The 20,337-nt window shown below is 33.3% G+C and overlaps 1 protein-coding gene across 2 annotated transcripts in view; it reads left to right on the plus strand.

Moving 5' to 3' along the window:
- LOC136034078 (probable G-protein coupled receptor B0563.6) overlaps positions 1–18,867 on the plus strand; it is a 63,578-nt gene extending 44,711 nt beyond the window's left edge. For both annotated transcript variants that reach the window (XM_065715197.1, XM_065715196.1), the window contains exons 2-4: positions 1,703–1,928; positions 13,587–13,804; positions 17,835–18,867. In XM_065715197.1, the coding sequence (XP_065571269.1) occupies positions 1,703–1,928; positions 13,587–13,804; positions 17,835–18,474 (1,084 nt within the window). In that variant the 3' untranslated portion in view covers positions 18,475–18,867. The remainder of the gene's footprint in view (positions 1–1,702; positions 1,929–13,586; positions 13,805–17,834) is intronic.
- Positions 18,868–20,337: the final 1,470 nt, after the last annotated feature.

A 20,337-nucleotide genomic window follows, 5' to 3' on the forward strand; every position in this document is an offset into this window, starting at 1 on the left:
AAGGTAAAAACCAATAAAAAACTAAAAAAAAAACTGAAAAAACTAAAAAAAGGCAAAAACTACAAAAAAACTAAAAACTAATAAAAAAAGTAAAAAAGCTAAAAAACTAAAAAAACTAAAAAAACTAAAAAAACTAAAAAAAGGTAAAAAACTAAAAAAAATAAAAAATAAAAAAAAAATAAAAAAAAGGAAAAAACTGAAAAATAAGCTAACATAAAGGTAAAAACCAATAAAAAACTAAAAAGAAAAAAAGGAAAAAACTAAAAAAAATTTTCATCTAAAAAACTAAAAAAAACTAAAAAAGGTAAAAACTAAAAGAACTAAAAAAGAAAAAAATAAATGACGACACTCAAAGAGAAAGCGACCAGGACAAAAGGAATGTTCGATTAGCAATCAACAAAGCACCGGGACACAGGGAGTATAAATGACGACCAGGACATAAGTAAAAAAAAAAATTAACAAAACTAAAAAGAAGGTAAAAACTACAAAAAAACTAAAAAGAAAAAAAAACTAAAAACTAATAAAAAAACTAAAAAATCTAAAAATCTAAATAAACTAAAAAAGAAAAAAAAGGAAAAAAATAAAGGAGAAAAACAAAACTAAAAAACGAATGTATATACAGACCGGTACACCGGGATACAAATGACGACCGGGACACAGGGAATATAAATGACGACCGGGACACAGGGACACAACTACAACGGGGACACCGGGGGAAACAGGGGGATATAAATGACGACCGGGACAAAAAAACTAAAAAGAAAAAAAAACTACGTAACTATTATGGCGCGTAACGACTTACGCGCGCGGGGGGGCTTGGGGGGGGCGCGAAGCGCCCCCACCAACTAGGTGTTGGGGTGGCGCGAAGCGCCACCCCAACAGCTAGTATATATATATATATATATATATATATATATATATATATATATATATATATATATATATATATATATATATATATATATATATATATATTATATATATATATATATATATATATATATATATATATATATATATATATATATATATATATATATATATATATATATATATATATATATATATATATATATATCATTAGACTTTTCCAGCGCCAAATCTATCTCCCTTTCTATCTTGTAGGGATTTCTCTGAGTCAAGAATGACAACTGACCCCCAAGAAAAAAATTAACACAAGTGGAAAAGAGAGTTTACTTTTCTATGATGCTGTGGTAAAAAGTGGGTTTCAATTACATTGGTTTGACGTTTTTGGCACGTTTCTGCAATCTAACCATATTATTCTTCAAGTGTGTCCCAGTACGAGGAGTCAAAAATTCTAGATTTTTAAATACCAGATTGGATCCTGTGTTAAATTCCACCCTATTGGTTCCTAAGTGTGAAATATTTGAAAAGAACAAAATATCCTTGAATTAAAAGATCTCTTACAAGTAAAGTATCTATTTTTCTTTGAACTAGCTATGATTGAAGTTTTGAACTTAGCAAATGATTTTTATAAGTCACAAGACTCAATTTTGTGAAAAAATAATTGTAAGACAAATATTACTGAAAAATTAGACGAGACTCGAGAAAAAACTAATCTTTTTAATTAAGTATCGCAGAAACCTCCAATAGCAGCAAGTATCTATCCAACTCCCACTAAAGCTTTGCTTAGTGTTTTTAAATTTTTATTTTTTACTATTTAACTCGCATTTATTTTTAGGAAGATACGGTTTTTTTCCAAAACGTTGAGTACTACGAACCTATCGAATGGAGTGAATTCAGAGACGCCTACTATATACAATCACACAGTTCAATACGAGTATGACATAGATGGCCGTGCTGATATACTTACATATGTAACGCTTACCATAATCCCCTTCATACTTGTCGCTGGACTAGCAGGCAATATCATTACATTAATAATTTTTTACAAGCCACAAAGTCAGGTAGGTGCATGGTTTCAAAAACTCTTTAGAGACCATATATGGTCACAGCTCCATGTAAGGTTGGAGATACAGACCAAAGCCTTAAAGACTGAGTGGAGGACTCTGTATCCATATAAGGTTGGAGATACATACCAAAGCGTTAAAGACTGAGGGGAGGACTTTGTATCCATGTAAGGTTGGAGATACAGACCAAAGCCTTAAAGACTGAGGGGAGGACTTTGTATCCATGTAAGGTTGGACATAGAGACCAAAACCTTAAAGACTAAGGGGAGGACTTTGTATCCATGTAAGGTTGGAGATACAGACCAAAGCCTTAAAGACTGAGGGGAGGACTTTGTATCCATGTAAGGTTGGAGATAAAGACCAAAGCAATAAAGACTGAGGGGAGGACTTTGTATCCATGTAAGGTTGGAGATACAGACCAAAGCCTTAAAGACTGAGGGGACGACTCTGTATCCATGTAAGGTTGGAGATACAGACCAAAGCCTTAAAGACTGAGGGGAGGAATTTGTATCCATGTAAGGTTGGAGATGCACACTAAAGCCTTAAAGACTGAGGGGAGGACTTTGTATCCATGTAAGGTTGGAGATACAGACCAAAGCCTTAAAAACTGAGGGGAGGACTTTGTATCCATGTAAGGTTGGAGCTACAGACCAAAGAATTAAAGACTGAGGGGAGGTCTCTGTATCCATGTAAGGTTGAAGATACAGACCAAAGCCTTAAAGACTGAGGGGAGTACTCTGTATCCATGTAAGGTTGGAGATACAGACCAAAGCCTTAAAGACTGAGGGGAGGAATCTGTATCCATGTAAGGTTGGAGATACAGACCAAAGCCTTAAAGACTGAGGGGAGTACTCTGTATCCATGTAAGGTTGGAGATACAGACCAAAGCCTTAAAGACTGAGGAGAGGACTCTGTATCCATGTAAGGTTGGAGATACAGACCAAAGCTTTAAAGACTGAGGGGAGGACTCTGTATCCATGTAAGGCTGGAGATGCATATCAAAGCCTTAAAGACTGAGGGGAGGACTTTGTATCCATGTAAGGTTGTAGATGCATATCAAAGCCTTAAAAACTGAGGGGAGGACTTTGTATCCATGTAAGGTTGGAGCTACAGACCAAAGAATTAAAGACTGAGGGGAGGTCTCTGTATCCATGTAAGGTTGGAGATACAGACCAAAGCCTTAAAGACTGAGGGGAGTACTCTGTATCCATGTAAGGTTGGAGATACAGACCAAAGCCTTAAAGACTGAGGGGAGGACTCTGTATCCATGTAAGGCTGGAGATGCATATCAAAGCCTTAAAGACTGAGGGGAGGACTTTGTATCCATGTAAGGTTGTAGATGCATATCAAAGCCTTAAAAACTGAGGGGAGGACTTTGTATCCATGTAAGGTTGGAGCTACAGACCAAAGAATTAAAGACTGAGGGGAGGTCTCTGTATCCATGTAAGGTTGGAGATACAGACCAAAGCCTTAAAGACTGAGGGGAGTACTCTGTATCCATGTAAGGTTGGAGATACAGACCAAAGCCTTAAAGACTGAGGGGAGGAATCTGTATCCATGTAAGGTTGGAGATACAGACCAAAGCCTTAAGGACTGAGGGGAGTACTCTGTATCCATGTAAGGTTGGAGATACAGACCAAAGCCTTAAAGACTGAGGAGAGGACTCTGTATCCATGTAAGGTTGGAGATACAGACCAAAGCCTTAAAGACTGAGGGGAGGACTCTGTATCCATGTAAGGCTGGAGATGCATATCAAAGCCTTAAAGACTGAGGGGAGGACTTTGTATCCATGTAAGGTTGGAGATACAGACCAAAGCCTTAAAGACTGAGGGGAGGACTTTGTATCCATGTAAGGTTGGAGATACAGACCAAAGCCTTAAAGACTGAGGGGAGTACTCTGTATCCATGTAAGGTTGGAGATACAGACCAAAGCCTTAAAGACTGAGGAGAGGACTCTGTATCCATGTAAGGTTGGAGATACAGACCAAAGCCTTAAAGACTGAGGAGAGGACTCTGTATCCATGTAAGGTTGGAGATACAGACCAAAGCCTTAAAGACTGAGGGGAGGACTCTGTATCTAATCATAAGCATACTTTAACGTAAGTTAAAACATGGATCACGGTATAGAGATGCACTTTCAATTGCATTGTAGTGATCCATGTGGAGCAGAGTATAAATATTATGACGCTTTTATTGTAAGGTAAAATTCCGTAGCCTGCAGTCTACCAAAAACCAAATAGACTGGATGCTTAGCAGTTGAAAATTTGTATAAATATCTATAATCTCTATATAATTATCTATAATATCTATATCTAAAAATATCATAAATATCTATAAATATCTAATTATTTTACTTATCTATTTATTGTTAGCTGGCATGAATTAATGAATTAATACATATTTTTTATTCGTCTTAAGAAAGCATTTACTTTACTTCCCCCCCCCCCCCCCTAGGAAAGAAGGTGTCGTAAAATTCTCCTTTGCTGATTTTAATTCATATAAAAGAGAAATAAATTCTCCCTTAGGAATTTTTATTATTTTTCTTCGTTAGAGTTTAATTATTAGTTTACTAATTGACTAATGCACAGAAAACACCGAAAAACAGGTCTCCCATAATCCCGTCGTATTGTACTGAACATTTGTCATTACGCGTGCGCCAAAGTGGAGTCATAAAGAAAAGTGTTGACTGATGTATCCCCAACATCTTTAATGGAGAGTATAGGACTTCTGTTATACTGTTACTTCACTACTGTTGTTGTATTTATAGTGTGATCTGGAGTCAGACAAAGAGCAAGTGGTGGAAAGTGACGAGGAGAATAAATTTCAAAGAAGTGGCTTCTGTTATGGAAAGAAGTAAAAAGTAAAATTTTAAGCCGACTGGGGCACGGGGGCGGAGACTGTGTTGCTCTGAGGGTTATGTTTTGCGATACGTTGCTTTTAGTAGTAGCAGCAGGAAGAACTGTTGAACCAAGTCCTCCAATTGGTTCTGAGAATAGGACTGGTGACAGGAATTTATATCAGAGACGAGTATATAAGGTAGTGAATTGAAAACTATTGTTTTTTGGCAGCAGAAAGTTAGTTTCTGATGTTTTTTAGTCGAGTTTCAATAAAAGAGACAAACTCCTCATGTTAGCTTTTGTTATAAAAAGGACAAGTACAATTTTTCCCCGTTTTCCAGCCGATTTTTTTCTTATCATAAGAACTGTTTGGTTTATTTGAGAGATAAATAAATTTAAATAATTTAACATCTAGCATTTTCTGCTTGCCATACTTTAACTTGTGATGCGAGGAACGCATTAATATAATGTGATAGCACATTAGTAAGAAAATTAGAATAAATTACTATTTCAAGTTATTCCGATCTTGGTAAGTATATAATCAGGAGGGGGTGTGGCGAGTACGCTGTTTTGGGTATAGAATTCGGTTAAACGAATAAGAGTTTCAATTGGGATAAGTCATTTATTAGACAGGGAAAAACAGATACAAAAGTTCTGAATATTTCGAAGACACAGTCTGTTTTCATCATCAGCAGAAATATTAAGCATTATAATTGACACAAAGTATCCAACAGTTCGTGGTAACGAACTGTAGTAAGGACCGACCCGGCTCAATAGTAACCGAAACACTAAAAAATGGTATTTCAATACCAATAGTTACATCAAAAATTACATTTTAATGCTGATTTTAAATATATAACTTTCATCAAGATTAGTCTTATCTATCAAAAGTTACGAGCCTGAGAAAATTTGTCTCATTTTAGAAAATAGGGGAAAACATCCCCCAAAAGCCATACAATCTTAACAAAAATCACACCATCAGATTCAGCATATCAGAGAACCTTATTGTAGAAGTTTCAAGCTCCTATCTACAAAAATGTGGAATTTCGCATTTTTTGCCAGAAGACAAATCACAGATGCTTGTTTATTTGTTTTTTTTTTCAGGGGTGATCGTATTGACCCAGTGGCCCTAGAATGTCGCGAGAGGGCTCATTCTAACGGAAATTCAAAGTTATAGTGCCCTTTTTAAGTGATCAAAAAATTGGAGGGCACCTAGGCCCCCTCCCAAGCTCATTTTTCCCCAAAGTCACTGGATCAAAATTCTGAGATAGCCATTTTATTCATCATAGTCTTAAAACCTAATAACTATGTCTTTGGGTGGGGACGACTTACTCCCCCCAGTCCCCGTGGGAGGGGTTGCAAGCTACAAACTTTGACCTGTGTTTACATATAGTAATGGTTACTGGGAAGTGTACGGACGATTTCGGGGGGATATTTTTGGTTCGGGAGGGGGAGTTAAGGTGGGGGGGGGGGGGTTACGCGGGAGGATCTTTCCATGGAAAAACTTCTCATGGGGGAAGAGACTTTCAATAAAGCGGGCGCAAGATTTCTTAGCATTATTTAAAAAAACAATAAAAAAATAAATATGAACAGTTTTTTCTACTGAAAATGAGGAGCAGCATTAAAACTTCAAATGAGCAGAAATTATTGCGCATATGAGGGGTTTACCTCCTCGTAATACCTCGCTCTTTACGCTAAAGCATTTTTAGTAATTTCAACTATTTATTCTACGGCCTTTGTGATTCAAGGTTCATTCTTAAGGAATTGGGACAGAATTCAAGCTTTAGTGTACAGAGCGAGGTATCGACGAGGGATGAACTCCCTCATATAAGCAATAAAAATATACGAATATAGAAGTTCGTTACATAAATTAATTCGTAAATTACGTCAATTTTCTACTAATAAAAGTGTTCGTAAAAAAAAATTAAAAGTTCTAGTTGCCTTTTTAAGTAATCAAAAAATTGGAGGGCAACTAGGCTTCCTCTCTCTCTCCTTTTTTCTCAAAACCGTCCGATTAAAACTATGAGAAAGCCATTTAGCCAAAAATGTAAATTTCGTTTTAATTATTTATGTGCGGAGAGCCAAGATCAAAACATGCATTAATTAAAAAAGGTCCAGAAATTAAATAAAAAACAAGTTTTTTTAAATGAAAGTAAGGAGCGACATTAAACCTTAAAACGAAGAGAAATTACTCCGTATGTGAAAGGGGCTTTTCCTCCTCTACGACCCGCTCTTTACGCTATAGTTTTTTACTGTTTTAAGAAGTAGAGTTAAGAGAAAGAGTCAAACTTTAGCGTAAAGAGTGAGGCGTTAGGAGGAAAAGCCCCTTTCATATACAGAGTAATTTCTGTTCTTTTTAAGGTTTAATGTCGCTTCTTACTTTCATTTAGAAAAAACTTTTTTTTTTTATTTAATATTTATACAGAATGAAATGTAATAACTTCCTAATCGCTGAATCTTATCAGTCTTTTTGCTTAAAAGGCTCATTAACTGAGTTTTTTCAAAGTGTTTAGTTCCTTATCTTGCTTAAATTTATGGTCAATCCTTAATAGGATTGGCCCAATCTCCTTCTTCTTCTTCTTCTAATTGTAAACACAATTTTGCTAAATTTATAGTTCTTAGTTAAGGTGTCACAATCTTCTTCTTTTTCTAATTGTAAACGAAATCTTGCTGAATTTATGGTTATAATTTTCTTAGTATATCATCCCCATTTATTTAATCTATTCGGTTACATTGACTTAACTGTGCCTTTTCATTTTTAAGTCGCACACTATTTAAAATTTTGTTAATAGTTTCCTATATAATTTAGATAGTTCTTCTATTTTTTTATATTATTAGCAAATTTACCCTCCCTCTCTTAAGTATCCTCAGTCCAAATTTAACTCTTGAATACTAATTTGAAAATAATCCTGTTGCCGTCTAAGCATTAATTCAGTCTCAAGTCAAACTTGATGCGACAATTTTAACGGGAAAATTTTTTTGGGAAATGTTTTTGCTTGGGTTTGTTAATGTGCTCCTTCTCCGAAAGCTTTTCATTTCCGATTTGCGACAAAGAGCTTTCCTATGGATTAAATAAAAAAACAAACAAGTTTTTAAACTAAAAGTAAGGAGCGACATTAAAATTTAAACGAACAGGAATTATTCTGTATATGAATGGAACTGTCCCTTCCTTAACGCCTCGCTCTTTACACTTAAGTTTGTATTGTTTTAAAAGGTAGAATTGTGACAAAGAGTCAAACTTTAGCGTAAAGAGCGAGGTGTTGGGACGGGGACATTCCCTTTCATATACAGAATAATTTCTGTTCGTTTAAAGTTTCAATGTCGGCCCTTACTTACAGCTAAAAAAAATGTTTTTTATTTAATTTCTAAAAATTTTTGAATTAATGCAGGTTTTGAATTTGGCATACCGTGCATGAATAATTAAAACTAAATTTGCACATTAATTTTACTTTTGAGAAAGTTCTGAACATTTTTGAATTAATACAGGTTTTGAATTTTGCTTACCGTACATGAATAATTAAAACAAAATTTGCATATTAATTTTGCTTGTTTTTTAACTAATAATAATCTTATAATAGCCTAAGCTTCATTTGTTCCAGTTATTTAAGAATGGCTCCTGCGTCACAAAGGCTATTTAATTAGAATAATAGCCTCTTTTAAAAGTTGGAAAAGAAAGTTTGGCATAAGAGCGAGCTACTGAGGAGAAGCAACTCATCTAATTTACGTAATATTTTCTGTTTATTTTAAGTTTTAACGCTGCTTCTTAGTTTCAGTTGAAAAAAACTTGTTTTTTTTACGGTTGAAAAAATTTGTATATTTTAACTTAATTTCTGATCGTTTCTTAATTTTTCAATTAATTACATCAAAGAAAATTGAAGAATATTCTAATTCATTTGAGTTTGCAAGAACTACCAGCTAAACAGACGAACGAGATCTTGAGTTGCAAAATCTCGTATGACAATGCATCTTTAAAACAGTGTTCCTCCCCCCTAAAAAAAACTGTGAGAACAGAACGCTCAAATATATGTTTCAATTATTTTTTTCAGTCATAAAATGGAACTCGGATTAATCAAACAGTTCGTGTTAACAAACTGTATTAAGCAGCAACCCGGCTCAATAGTAACCGAAACTCTAAAAAACGGAATTTCTATAACAATAGTTACATCAAAAAGATCGCATTTCATTGCCGATTTAAATATATAAGTTTCGTTAAGTTTAGACCTACCCATCAAAAGTTACGAGCCTGAGAATATTTGCCTTATTTTAGAGAATAGGGGGAAACACCCCTTAAAAGTCACAGAGCCTTAACAAAAATCACACCATCAGATTCAGCGTATTAGAAGAAGTTTCAAGCTCCTATCTAGGAAAATGTGGAATTTTGCATTTTTGCCACAAGACAGATCACGGATGCGTGTTTATTTGTTTGTTTTTTGTTTTGTTTTTTTTTCAGGGGTGATTGTATCGATCTATTGGTCCTAGAATGTCGTTTGAGGGCTCATTCTAATGGAAATTAAAAGTTCTACTGCCCTTTTTAAGTGACCAAAAAATTGGAGGGCACATAGACCCCCTCCCACGCTAATTTTTTCTCAAAGTCACCGGATTGAAATTTTCAGATAGCCATTTCATTCAGCATAGTCGAAAAACCTAATAACAATGTATTTGGGGACGACTTACTCCTCCACAGTCCCCGTGGGAGGGGCTGCAAGTTACAAACTGTGACCAGTGTTTACACATAGTAATGGTTATTGGGAAGTGTATAGACGCTTTCAGGAGGATTTTTCTTGGTTTGGAGGAGGGGTTGAGGCTAAGGGGCTATGCAGGGGCATCTTTCCATGGAGGAATTTGTCTTGGGGAAGAAAATTTCCATGAAGGGGACGCAGGATTATTTAGCATTTTCTAAAGAAAAGTGAAAAAATAAATATGAAAAAGTTTTTTCAACTGAAAGTAAGGAGTAGAATTAAAACTTAAATCGAACAGAAATACGAAATACAGAAATAACGCATATTAGGGGTTCACCTCCTCCTAATACCTCGCTCCTTATGCTAAAGTAATTTATTAATTAGAACTATTTATTCTACGGCCTTTGTGATTCAGGGGTCGTTCTTAAGGAATAGGGACAGAATTTAAAGCTTTAGTGTAAAGAGTGAGGTATTGACAAGGGAGTGAACCCCCTCATATTTGTAATAAAAACATACGAATATAGAAGTTCGTTACGTAATTTAATTCTTAAATTACGTATATTTTCATTAATAAAAACGTTCGTAAAAAATTAAATGTTCTAGTTGCCTTTTTAAATAACGAAAAAATTGGAGGGTAACTAGGCCTACTCCCCCACTCCTTTTTTCTCAAAATCGTCCGATCAAAACTATGAGAAAGCGATTTAGCCATAAAAATAAATTAATATGCAAATTTCGTTTTAATTATTCATGTACGGAGAGCCAAAATTAAAACATGCCTTAATTTAAAAACGTTCAGAAATTAAATAAAAAACAAGTTTTTTTAACTGAAAGTAAGGAATGATATTAAAACTTAAATCGAACAGAAATTACTCCGTATATGAAAGGGGCTGTTCCCTCCTCAACACCAAAATCTTTACGCTAAAGTTTTTTAGGTTTTAAAAAGTAGAGTTGAGAGAAAGAGTCAAATTTGCCAAGAGGATTGAGTGGGATGGATTGCATAAAATCCGGCCGTCCACAACAAAAGATATGGGTTTTGTCCAAAACAAAACTAAAGATATGTAACTAAAGAAACCTATCTCTTGAATCGATTAAAAAATCTGCAATATCATTAAATATTTTACTTTTCACTGTCCAAAATCAAAAGCTAAAGTTTATTTTCCTCGAAATAAAGTAGCTTCAGACTATGATCCTTCTGACTTAACATTTTGTCTAAAGAAATTCATTTAAATTTTGTGAGCAATTTAAACAGCATATGAGCCAAAAGAAAAAAAAAAGACAATTTTTCATTTTGTCAGTTACATTTTATTTACTGCAAAATTTCATGCGTTCCTTTTTTTGGAAAACGGTAAGTAATACTCCACATTACCAACAAAAATAGTATATTCCAAACTTCGCATAAAACGCGTATGCAGTGGACACAAAGTTTTTCAATGCTACATTGCAGTCTGTGCCATATTTTGGTAATCCGTAATGCAGTGCTCTTTTATGTGCTAAATAAAAAGAAATTCTAAAAAAGAAGTTTGTCAAATCAAACACGAACAGAACGAACAGAAATTACTCCGTATATGAAAGGGGCTTTTCCTCCTCAACGCTCCGCTCTTTACGCTAAAGTTTTTTAGTGTTTTAAAAATAGAGTTAAGAGAAAGAGTCAAACAGTTTTTTACTGTTTTAAAATAGAGTTAAGAGAAAGAGTCAAACTTTAGCGTAAAGAGCGGGGCGTTGAGGAGGAAAAGCCCCTTTCATATACGGAGTAATTTCTGTTCGTTTTAAGTTTTAATGTCGCTCCTTACTTTCATTTAAAAAAAACTTGGTTTTTTGAATAATAAAAATAAAGAACCATATCAAAACCTAATCTGAGCAAAATTAAGTCCTGAAAATTTTCAAACTAAAAGTGAATTAAATCGCTATGAATGAAATATAAATAGAAAAATAAAAAAAAATACAACAGCATTGTCTCTCATTTGTATTACAAAAAAAAACAGTTATAAAGAGCAGTTCTCTACATATAATTATGATAAATAAATAAATAAGTGTTATATACATAAATAAATACAATCTAATTATATAATAAATTAATTATACAATAATTAAAATAATTAATAATGAAATAGAAAAAAATTAAACAATAAATAAATAATAATAAATAAAAATTAAATAATAAAATACGATAACAAAATAATAAAATACAATAATAAAAAAAATTGCAATAAGTTACATAAATAAATGTTTGTCCTTTACAATATAATCACTTCGAGCTGCGATTACTCAACTATTACTATTTTTTACCGTTTAGTGTGTACAGTTTAATAAAAGAATGGTTATAAATATAGTTTATGCAATACGAAAAAATATACGAAAAATGTATAACGAAAAAAATAACAGACGTAAAAGACGTTGGGTGTTATTATTGTATTAATATGAGTTTCATTTATAGGTGAGAATTCCAATTATCACCCTTTCTTGAAAATACTTTAATTTTTTCAAGAAAAAATGTGTTATATTAACCAAACTATATAATTAGCAAGCAAACTGAAAGAAGGGAAAAGGTTAAAAATTTCCTGGTAAAAGAAAAATTTTTTACGATTCATAAGTGAACTTTTGGAACATCTGACCCTAAAAAAGGTTCAAATCCTCTTCGGGCCAGTTCAAATCTACTACAAAATGAAACTTTATTAGATTTTATTTATCCAAAAATATCAATTCAATTTCGTATTAATTTAATTGTTTTTTCTGAATATTTAAATTTATTGCAGTATTTAATTTGCATCAAACTAAATTACTAGTAAGGGCTTTTTTGGAAAATAATTGCCAATATGGTCTTTTTAATCAGGAAAATAAAAAAAAATTAGTTTGAAGGAAACATTTCTCAGAATTTTTTCCATTAAGGGTACATAAAGAGATGGTGCGCTTAAAAAATATTTGAAAACATATGTAATTTAGCATTGTTATGTCTGATCTTTATTTTTATGGTAAATTGTAATACAACTTAGCGAAATTTAAATGTTAAAATATTTTATTTCATAAGCAATTTCTGTTGAGATAAATTTAAAAATGAGTTAGACAATGTCACTAGCGAGTACTAAATTCAAAAGTAATTATTGATGCACTAATCGAAACGCATGTTAACCATCTTAAAAAAAAATTCCATCTTAACCGTCTTAACCCTCTTAAAAACATCTGATATCTTATATTTTTGTGTTGAATGAAAATTTTTGAAACCAGTTTTTTACTACTTTTGTGCATGAAAGACACTTTCTTCTGGTATTTTCATTAAAAAGCATAGAGGGGAGGAACTTCCCTCCCCCCTAGGTTTTCAAAAGCACCCTGTATATCTTTAAAAAAAATGAAGAAAAGGGAAAAAATCCATATGCCCCCAACTAATCATTGATGAGAATTTATAGCTGCTATTCATAAGAAAAATCCTCGGTGTGCACTCTTAAAAATTTTTTTTAAGATAAACATTCAGATTTGGCCTAACCATTGTCTTTACTGTTTAATTGGATTTTGCTTGCCCCCTCAAGAAAATGATCTATAAGACATTGCGAAGATGAATATTTTTCGTGATGAATCATTTCTTAAATGTAAAATGTATTTTTAAAAACCGATTTTTTAGGAGGGTGTTAGGGGGATGGTGAGGGTAGCCTTCCTAAGGTTTGGAGTAACACTGGAATAGTTATTAAAAATAAATTAATAAAAGAGAATTTTGTTCGTTTTATTACCAAAGATTTGTTATTGTATATATAATGGGTATTACTAGTTTTTCCAGTCTTCGGCTAAATGTCTAAAATGTCCGTATCTAACTTATTTGTTCTAATTTGAGTCTTTTCAAAATTTTCATCTAATGTATTTGGGGAAAAGGGCGTGGATGGGGGCTTGTTGCCGTCCATTTTCTTTTAACTTTTAAAATGGCACTCTGACTTTCAAATTTCAATCGAGTGATCCCTTCCGAAGTTGATACGACTGCCCATTGCATATGAGGTGGATAAAAAAATGAATAGTAATTTGTTAGATTTTGATTTTTGATTTTTTTTTTTTTTTTTTTTTTTTTTTTTTTTTTTTTTTTAAGCCCAACTAACACCGAAAATTTTAATAGGAAGAACTTTTTCCGATTTCGCTTTTTCTCTTTTTTCTATTTTCAGTTTCGAAGTCTGCTTGGCTACTACTTTTCAAAATTGGCAACAGCAGATCTTATAGTGATACTGCTCTGGATACCCTTGTTTATTAGAATGATTGGCGTCTTTGACAACGTCACAGGAAGTATCCTTCTGGCAATTTATTATGCACATCTTGAGATACCCCTTCTCAATGCAGCTATGGGGACAAGCATATTTATTGTCGTTGCATTAACAATTGATAGGTATTTATTTGAACTCCTTGTCCTCATTTACATTAATTTTATTTCGAATATTTGTTTATTTTGCTTTTCTGTTTCTTCTAATTTTGTGTTATAAATGTTGTGCTGCTTTTTTGCAAGACTTTTATTTTAACTTCTCTGATACTCCCAGCCTCTAAAATCTATAGCGAATGTATTGTCAGTTGTTGTTGTTGTAGTTTGGGGATGTCTCGAACGTTGTTTGCACAAGTCCCAAGGTGGTAAGGGCATGTTTTATTCTGAAATCAGAGATTAATCACATTTTCAAAATATTGTTGAATACTAACCCTCAATGGAGATCGTTTTTTGAAGAAATACAGACTATATTCCTTGTTTAGAATGTGACCCAAGATATCCATGCATCCTAATTTTCTATTTGGGGTCGCTTCTCCCCATATCAGCCAGCTGAGGCAATTCAGTCATACAAAACTTCAGAGGTGCATGATAACTTACTGAAGTTTTGGAAAGTAACTGTCAAAAGTCGAACAACTACATTCCCAGTTTTTATTGAAGAGTGCTGCCATCTTTCCTTTAAGGCTGCAAAGCATTCCAAAAGTGCTTCAGACCATTGAATTTAGGCCAGACAGCTAAATCCCAGGCTATGTTTCTTTATTCGAATAAAAAAAAAATATATAATTTTGTCTAAGGTAAAAAAAATTTCATTCTTATGTAGAAAATTGAAAAATCAAGAAACACTTTCTTGCTTCAAGAGTGACAGATTAACCTTTCCTGATTTTTTTCTCAGATGCTTTCAAAGCAATAGTTACTATTGAGAGGAATTGATTGTATTTGCTATATGCCTGATTATGATTGTATGTTCCTCTGTTTTACTTTGTTCATGACCTCGTCATTTATCATACTTTTATTACTAAAACTAACTGCACACTGCAGCACTAAAACCAGTTGAGGCCATATACGCGCCACTTCCATCCACATCTATTTGAAATCTCCTTCCTTAAAACCTCCTAAGGAATTCCAATTTCCCTTATATATTGCCTTACGGCATCCCATTTGGGGACGACTTGCTTTTCGTTGCCCATGACAGTCGGCCAACAAGTAGCATCTTTGACAATATGTCATCCTTCATCCACAGAACATGTCCTTGACACCTAAGCCTTTCTCTCCTTGAAGCCCTAGAAAGCGAGATCTGAACTTCTGTGCATACAGCTTACTGGTTGAAATACGGCTAGTCATCAGGGTACCCTAAACAATCCACATGCGATTTTCATGTGAGCATCTGGGAATCCTCCTTCAACTTTCGGAGCGTCCATGCTTCAGAACCATATTTGACCACTGTCTTTACTATAGTTTCCGATTTTCTAATCTTATTTTGTAGAATTATCTTCCTATTTTTCCAAACTGTTTTCAATTCTGAAAAAGACACCCTATACATTGGCTATTCTAATTTTAATATTTTTACTGCATACACAGTTTTGCTAATAATTTTTCTCGCTTAAAGAATTTAATTCTTTTGTAGAAGATTGAAAAACTAAGAAACATTTTCTTGCATCAAGAGGGACAAAATTACCCTTCCTGATTTTTTTTCTCAGATGTTTGTCAAAGCAATAGTTACAAATGAGAGCAAATAATTGCATTTGCCGTATGCATGTTTATGTTTGTATGTTCCTCTGTTTCACTTCGTTCATGACCCTCGTCATTTATCATGCTACTACTACTAAATAAAAATGATAAACTAAACTGGGAAAAGTCAATTAAAAGAGAAGAGAAAAAGATAAAGCAAAATGAAGAAGTCAGTAAAAAGAGAAGAAAAGGAAACTGTGATGTTTCAGACATAGGCAAGTGCAGCTGTCCGCTTGATTGATCTTCTCGCTGCCCATTATCACCAATTAGCCTTCGTTTATTCTTAGTCTTTGCGACTTAGTCTTCTTAACATTAATTTCAATTAATTTCTTAACTAATTTCTTAATTAATTATTTAATTTAATTCAAATAATTTCAATTAGAGTATTAATTTCTTGTACCCTCCTCTAAAAATTCGTCCATTTAGCTAACCTGCTCACCTAGGACACTTAAAGCCACCAGCATAACCCAAGTATAGGAAGTATTTTAACTCCCAAATGAATTCCCTGTTTTTGAATCGCATTTCAGTTCAACTTAGAACAAAGTCCATCAAAATAAATGATGATGAAACAATTGGTTCAACACAAAACCAGCTACTGATCTCATTTTACTCCTTGACTGCAGCAATATTATGCTTTTAAATTGCACTATTCACCTCACTGTATTTGCCTGTAATACATTACAAGGATAGGACCTTTAATAAAGATCTTCAATCGGCTAAAACAAACTCTTGCTCATAATTTATAAGACTGAGCACTGCAGGGGCTTGATGACTCACTTGCTTATCAAATTCTGAATCTAAGAGGGAAAATTTGCTGGACACATCCTCCCCCCGCCCCCTTCCTGAAAACAATTTTCTCTTCCGTTGAATTTTTATCTAAAGCAAATGTAAGAATCATCCTACTAGGTAATTAGTTTCGTATAGAAACCCCGATGACCCCTCTATGATAAACATACAAAGCTTTGTTCTTGGCAATATTTTTCTACAAAGGTTTAACTGGAGTTTTTATAAAACCGCTATGAACTTCGCCTTTCTCAAAAATCATATTCACAATCTTTAGTAATTTATCTTTAACCTAATTCACACCATATTCAAAATACTCATTTACCACCTTATCAGCACCTGGGGCCTTGTTATTTTTTAAAACTAGTACTGTCACTAATTCTTCGTCACTGAATAAATCTTCCTTCACATCCAAAGTGTCACAAACTGTTCATTCTTTTCATTTATTCTATATTTTCCTGTAACTCTGTCACAATTTAGCACATTTTCAAAATATACTTCTCTTCTCTCTTTACTTTTTTATTTGTTACTAACTATTTCCCTGTTCCTCTCTTTATCTGGGACAAGTCCAAATTACCTATTAACTCTAAACTTATTAACATACCAGTACAGTATTTTCTTTTATGTCATCTAGCTTCATCTTTCAGATGCTTATCAATTTCATTCATTGTCTCTAATTCACACCTTCTTCATTCATATTTTAATTATGACCTCTTATTAGTCACAAAATTGATTTTTATACTTGGCGATGCTCTTCTATCAGTAGGAATTGAAATCCTGCACATATAATCACAAGCATATTGCCTCTGACTCAGTATGTATTCATGCCTACAACCATTATGCTTCTACGAGAAGGCAATCCATAATAGATAACTCAATTAGGATGAAGTTTTTTAGCCCCCAAACGAAAACACCAAAAAAGCTAAACCCTGAAGAATTGCCCATTAACAGGACCCAGTGCAAATACTTATTCGTGTCTATGTATTTCTCGAGGGACCCAATTCTCAAGGTCACCCTGCAGCACTGCGAGCCGTCACGGTTTTGTTAGAAAAAGTTGTAAAAGGTCAACCTTAATGCCACTATGAAACTTTGCAAGCAGGGCGTCTCTGTCAGGCACAGGGACGAAGAAAGAAGTTCAGGACGGAGCGGAGACCCCAAACCATCTCACAACACCAAAAACTCCAACCTTTGATACTCAGCCTATACTTGTCAGGGTATTCATCAGATATTTATCAGGAATAGTTATATCATAGCTTATGGTAATTGGGGACCACACTTAAAAGAAAGCCTATTTGATAGCGCGCCGGCTACTTTTATTCTGATTCGATCATTTATTCCTTTGTAACTTTATATTTCTAACTTGCAATAATAATAGAGTTAACGTTTGCTGCTTTAATTTAACTGCTTTTTAATTACTGCTTTTAAGCTACAGTGAGGGGCACCACCTTGATCGTGTAGACAAGATAGTAGCCAGGTTAAAAATGTTTATAAAATTTTAGCTGCACACAAAACAAAAAATGTAAATGTTGAAAGTTGAACGAAGAACTAGTTTCTTCTTTAGATTAAATCATCCTGGTCTCTATTCAGCCCTCTACATCCCCCCCCTTTCAGATAAAAATATCGAAAGCAAACTAATTTTTTCTTTTTATAGGTATATATCAGCTTGCCGCCCACATTATTTTAAGATTGTACACACTAAAAAAAATGCTCTTCGATCTGTCATTATTGCTACAGCTCTGTCAGTTCTACTGAGCGCACCACTATGTCTACTGAAGAAATTCCATGAATCACCAGATGGTTTCTACATAGTTAGTGAGCGAAGAGCTGTAACCAGCCAGCTGTCTTGGCATATATTCGTCTTTTCAAGTGAAATACTTGTGAGAGTGATACCAATAATTTTACTGACGGTTCTTAATGCATGTATTCTTAGAAAATTTACAAAGCTTTCGAAACGACGAATTGACTTGAAAGGCTCTGCCAGCGCCATGGCTGCATCTGACTATCAAAGAGAAAGGCGATATTTTCTTATGCTTAGTGGCGTTGTTGCCATCTTTTTGATTACTACTTTACCGTCTGCTATTATGGCAATAATTTATTCTGAAGATCTTGAAAAATATTTTTCGTTTTTAGTTTTCAAAAATGTTACAAATGTTTTGGAAGTTTGCAATTTCGCTTCTAATTTCTATTTGTACATACTGTGTAGCCCAGAAGTGCGAAAAATCTTTCAAAAGCGGTTTCGTTGCAATAGTAGCCTCATATCATCTGAAACATCGGGTGAAACTAATCCGTAGTGGAAACAATCGAGAAGAAACAGATTACTCTTGTTACAAAATTTATTATATCACACTTTTGAATCACTTGACTACTTGGACAATATTTATGGATATAAGTGGAAAAACTAATTTTAAATAGTATTTTCATTTCAAAAGTTGAAACAAGGTCGGGGTGGAAACACTTTAAAAGAAAAACACATTTGATTTTTAGTACAGTAGATTTTATCACTCATTTATTTTGCTTTGTTATTTGAACAATGTTATATGGACATTTTTAGAAAAATAGACGTTCAATTATTTCTTTGCTTCATAAGACAATAATTAAAGCATTGCATTACTTGTGTTTCTTTCCTTTGTCGAATCCTTGTCTTTGATAAAGCCTAAGACAATAAATTTTCTTTTACTGCGCCATCTATGCACTTTTGAGTTGTGATAGAATTGACAAAGAAGAAAGGTAGCGCTGATCAGTTAGGTTAAATGAGCTAACCCGCTTTATCATCTTTAGCAAGAATCGTAAAGCCTTGAAACAGAGTGTAATTTCACCAAAATCCTGGGGGAAGAGAAAAGTTGGATCCAATTTTAACAAAACAAGTGAAAATGACAAAAAACTAATAAATTAAGCCGTTTAATACCATAAAGGTACTATTTAGTAATTAAAAGTACTATAAATGTACTTTATAGTACTATATAGAGGTAAGTTATAGTACTATAAAGGCAAATATGTACTATAGAATTGATCTGTTTCTGTCGATGCTTCAATTATGAAGGTATATCTCAGTTTTGACAAGATTTTGGAAGAAACAAAATTTCAGCTGGGAGGGGGGGATTAAGGTATGGGGGAGGGAGGGGGGACCAAAGTTTGGATGGTGCAGTCTTCTCTCCTACTCTATAAAAAATTACGCCCCTTCTTTGAAATATAATTTTAAACTTAAAGGCAACTAAAAAAAAAACATGAACGCCCTAATGGATTTTATACGGTTAGTTATTTTAAGTGGTAACCAAGCAGCTTCCTTGGGATTTTTTTTTTATAACTGAAATTCTTGTGAGAGTGATGCCTTTTACTTTACTTACGATTCTTAATATTTATATCCTAAAAAAACTTAAAATATTATAAATATCATAATTATAAATATATGACTAATATTTCACTGGTAGAAATATTATAATATTTATATCCTAAAAAAACTTAATTGGCTATCGAAATGAAAAATCGTCTGTTGCTTCACTTTGTGAATAATATTATATAAACATTTTGTGCATAACGTGAAATGGTCTTTTAATTTCAGAAAATGATTAACAAAACGTTGAATGTCCATGGAATTTCTTTTATTCTTCGTTTTCAGTTACCTTTTTGATTTGTTGTTGGGAGGCGTGGCTCTTTGGAATTTTATTTAGCCTTTGATTAGTCCTTGTTGAGATTTTAGCTTATTTATTTTTTTGCTCTATTATCTGGTTTTTAGGGTTTGTTTTATCTGGCATTCCGTATTTTCCTGTATTTCACTTGTAAAAAAATTTCTTTTTTGCTTTTGTCTTATAGTTTAGACTCATCATACTTTAGAAAAACCTCTTTAATAGCATAATAATGATATAACCTAGGCTTTAAGTTTAAGAATTCTTTTGATTCTGATCTAATCAGCCATATCTTTGAAAACCCTAACCGAATAATACTTTTTGAAAACACCTTCCTCATTAGCAATTATTTTGGCATTAAACGTGTTGTTTGCGAGGCAATAGAGATTAAAGTCTTACTAGGTATAATATTTCTTCAAATAAGATTTGGGGGAGTATTCACTCATCAAATCGGACTCAAACTTAATTAAAAATGATTTAACAAGTTATTTAAAAAACTAGCAACTAATGCCAGTGAAGCTGAATCCAAAA

This window comes from Artemia franciscana, chromosome 12 (assembly GCF_032884065.1).
Source record: "Artemia franciscana chromosome 12, ASM3288406v1, whole genome shotgun sequence".
Taxonomy (NCBI): domain Eukaryota; kingdom Metazoa; phylum Arthropoda; class Branchiopoda; order Anostraca; family Artemiidae; genus Artemia; species Artemia franciscana.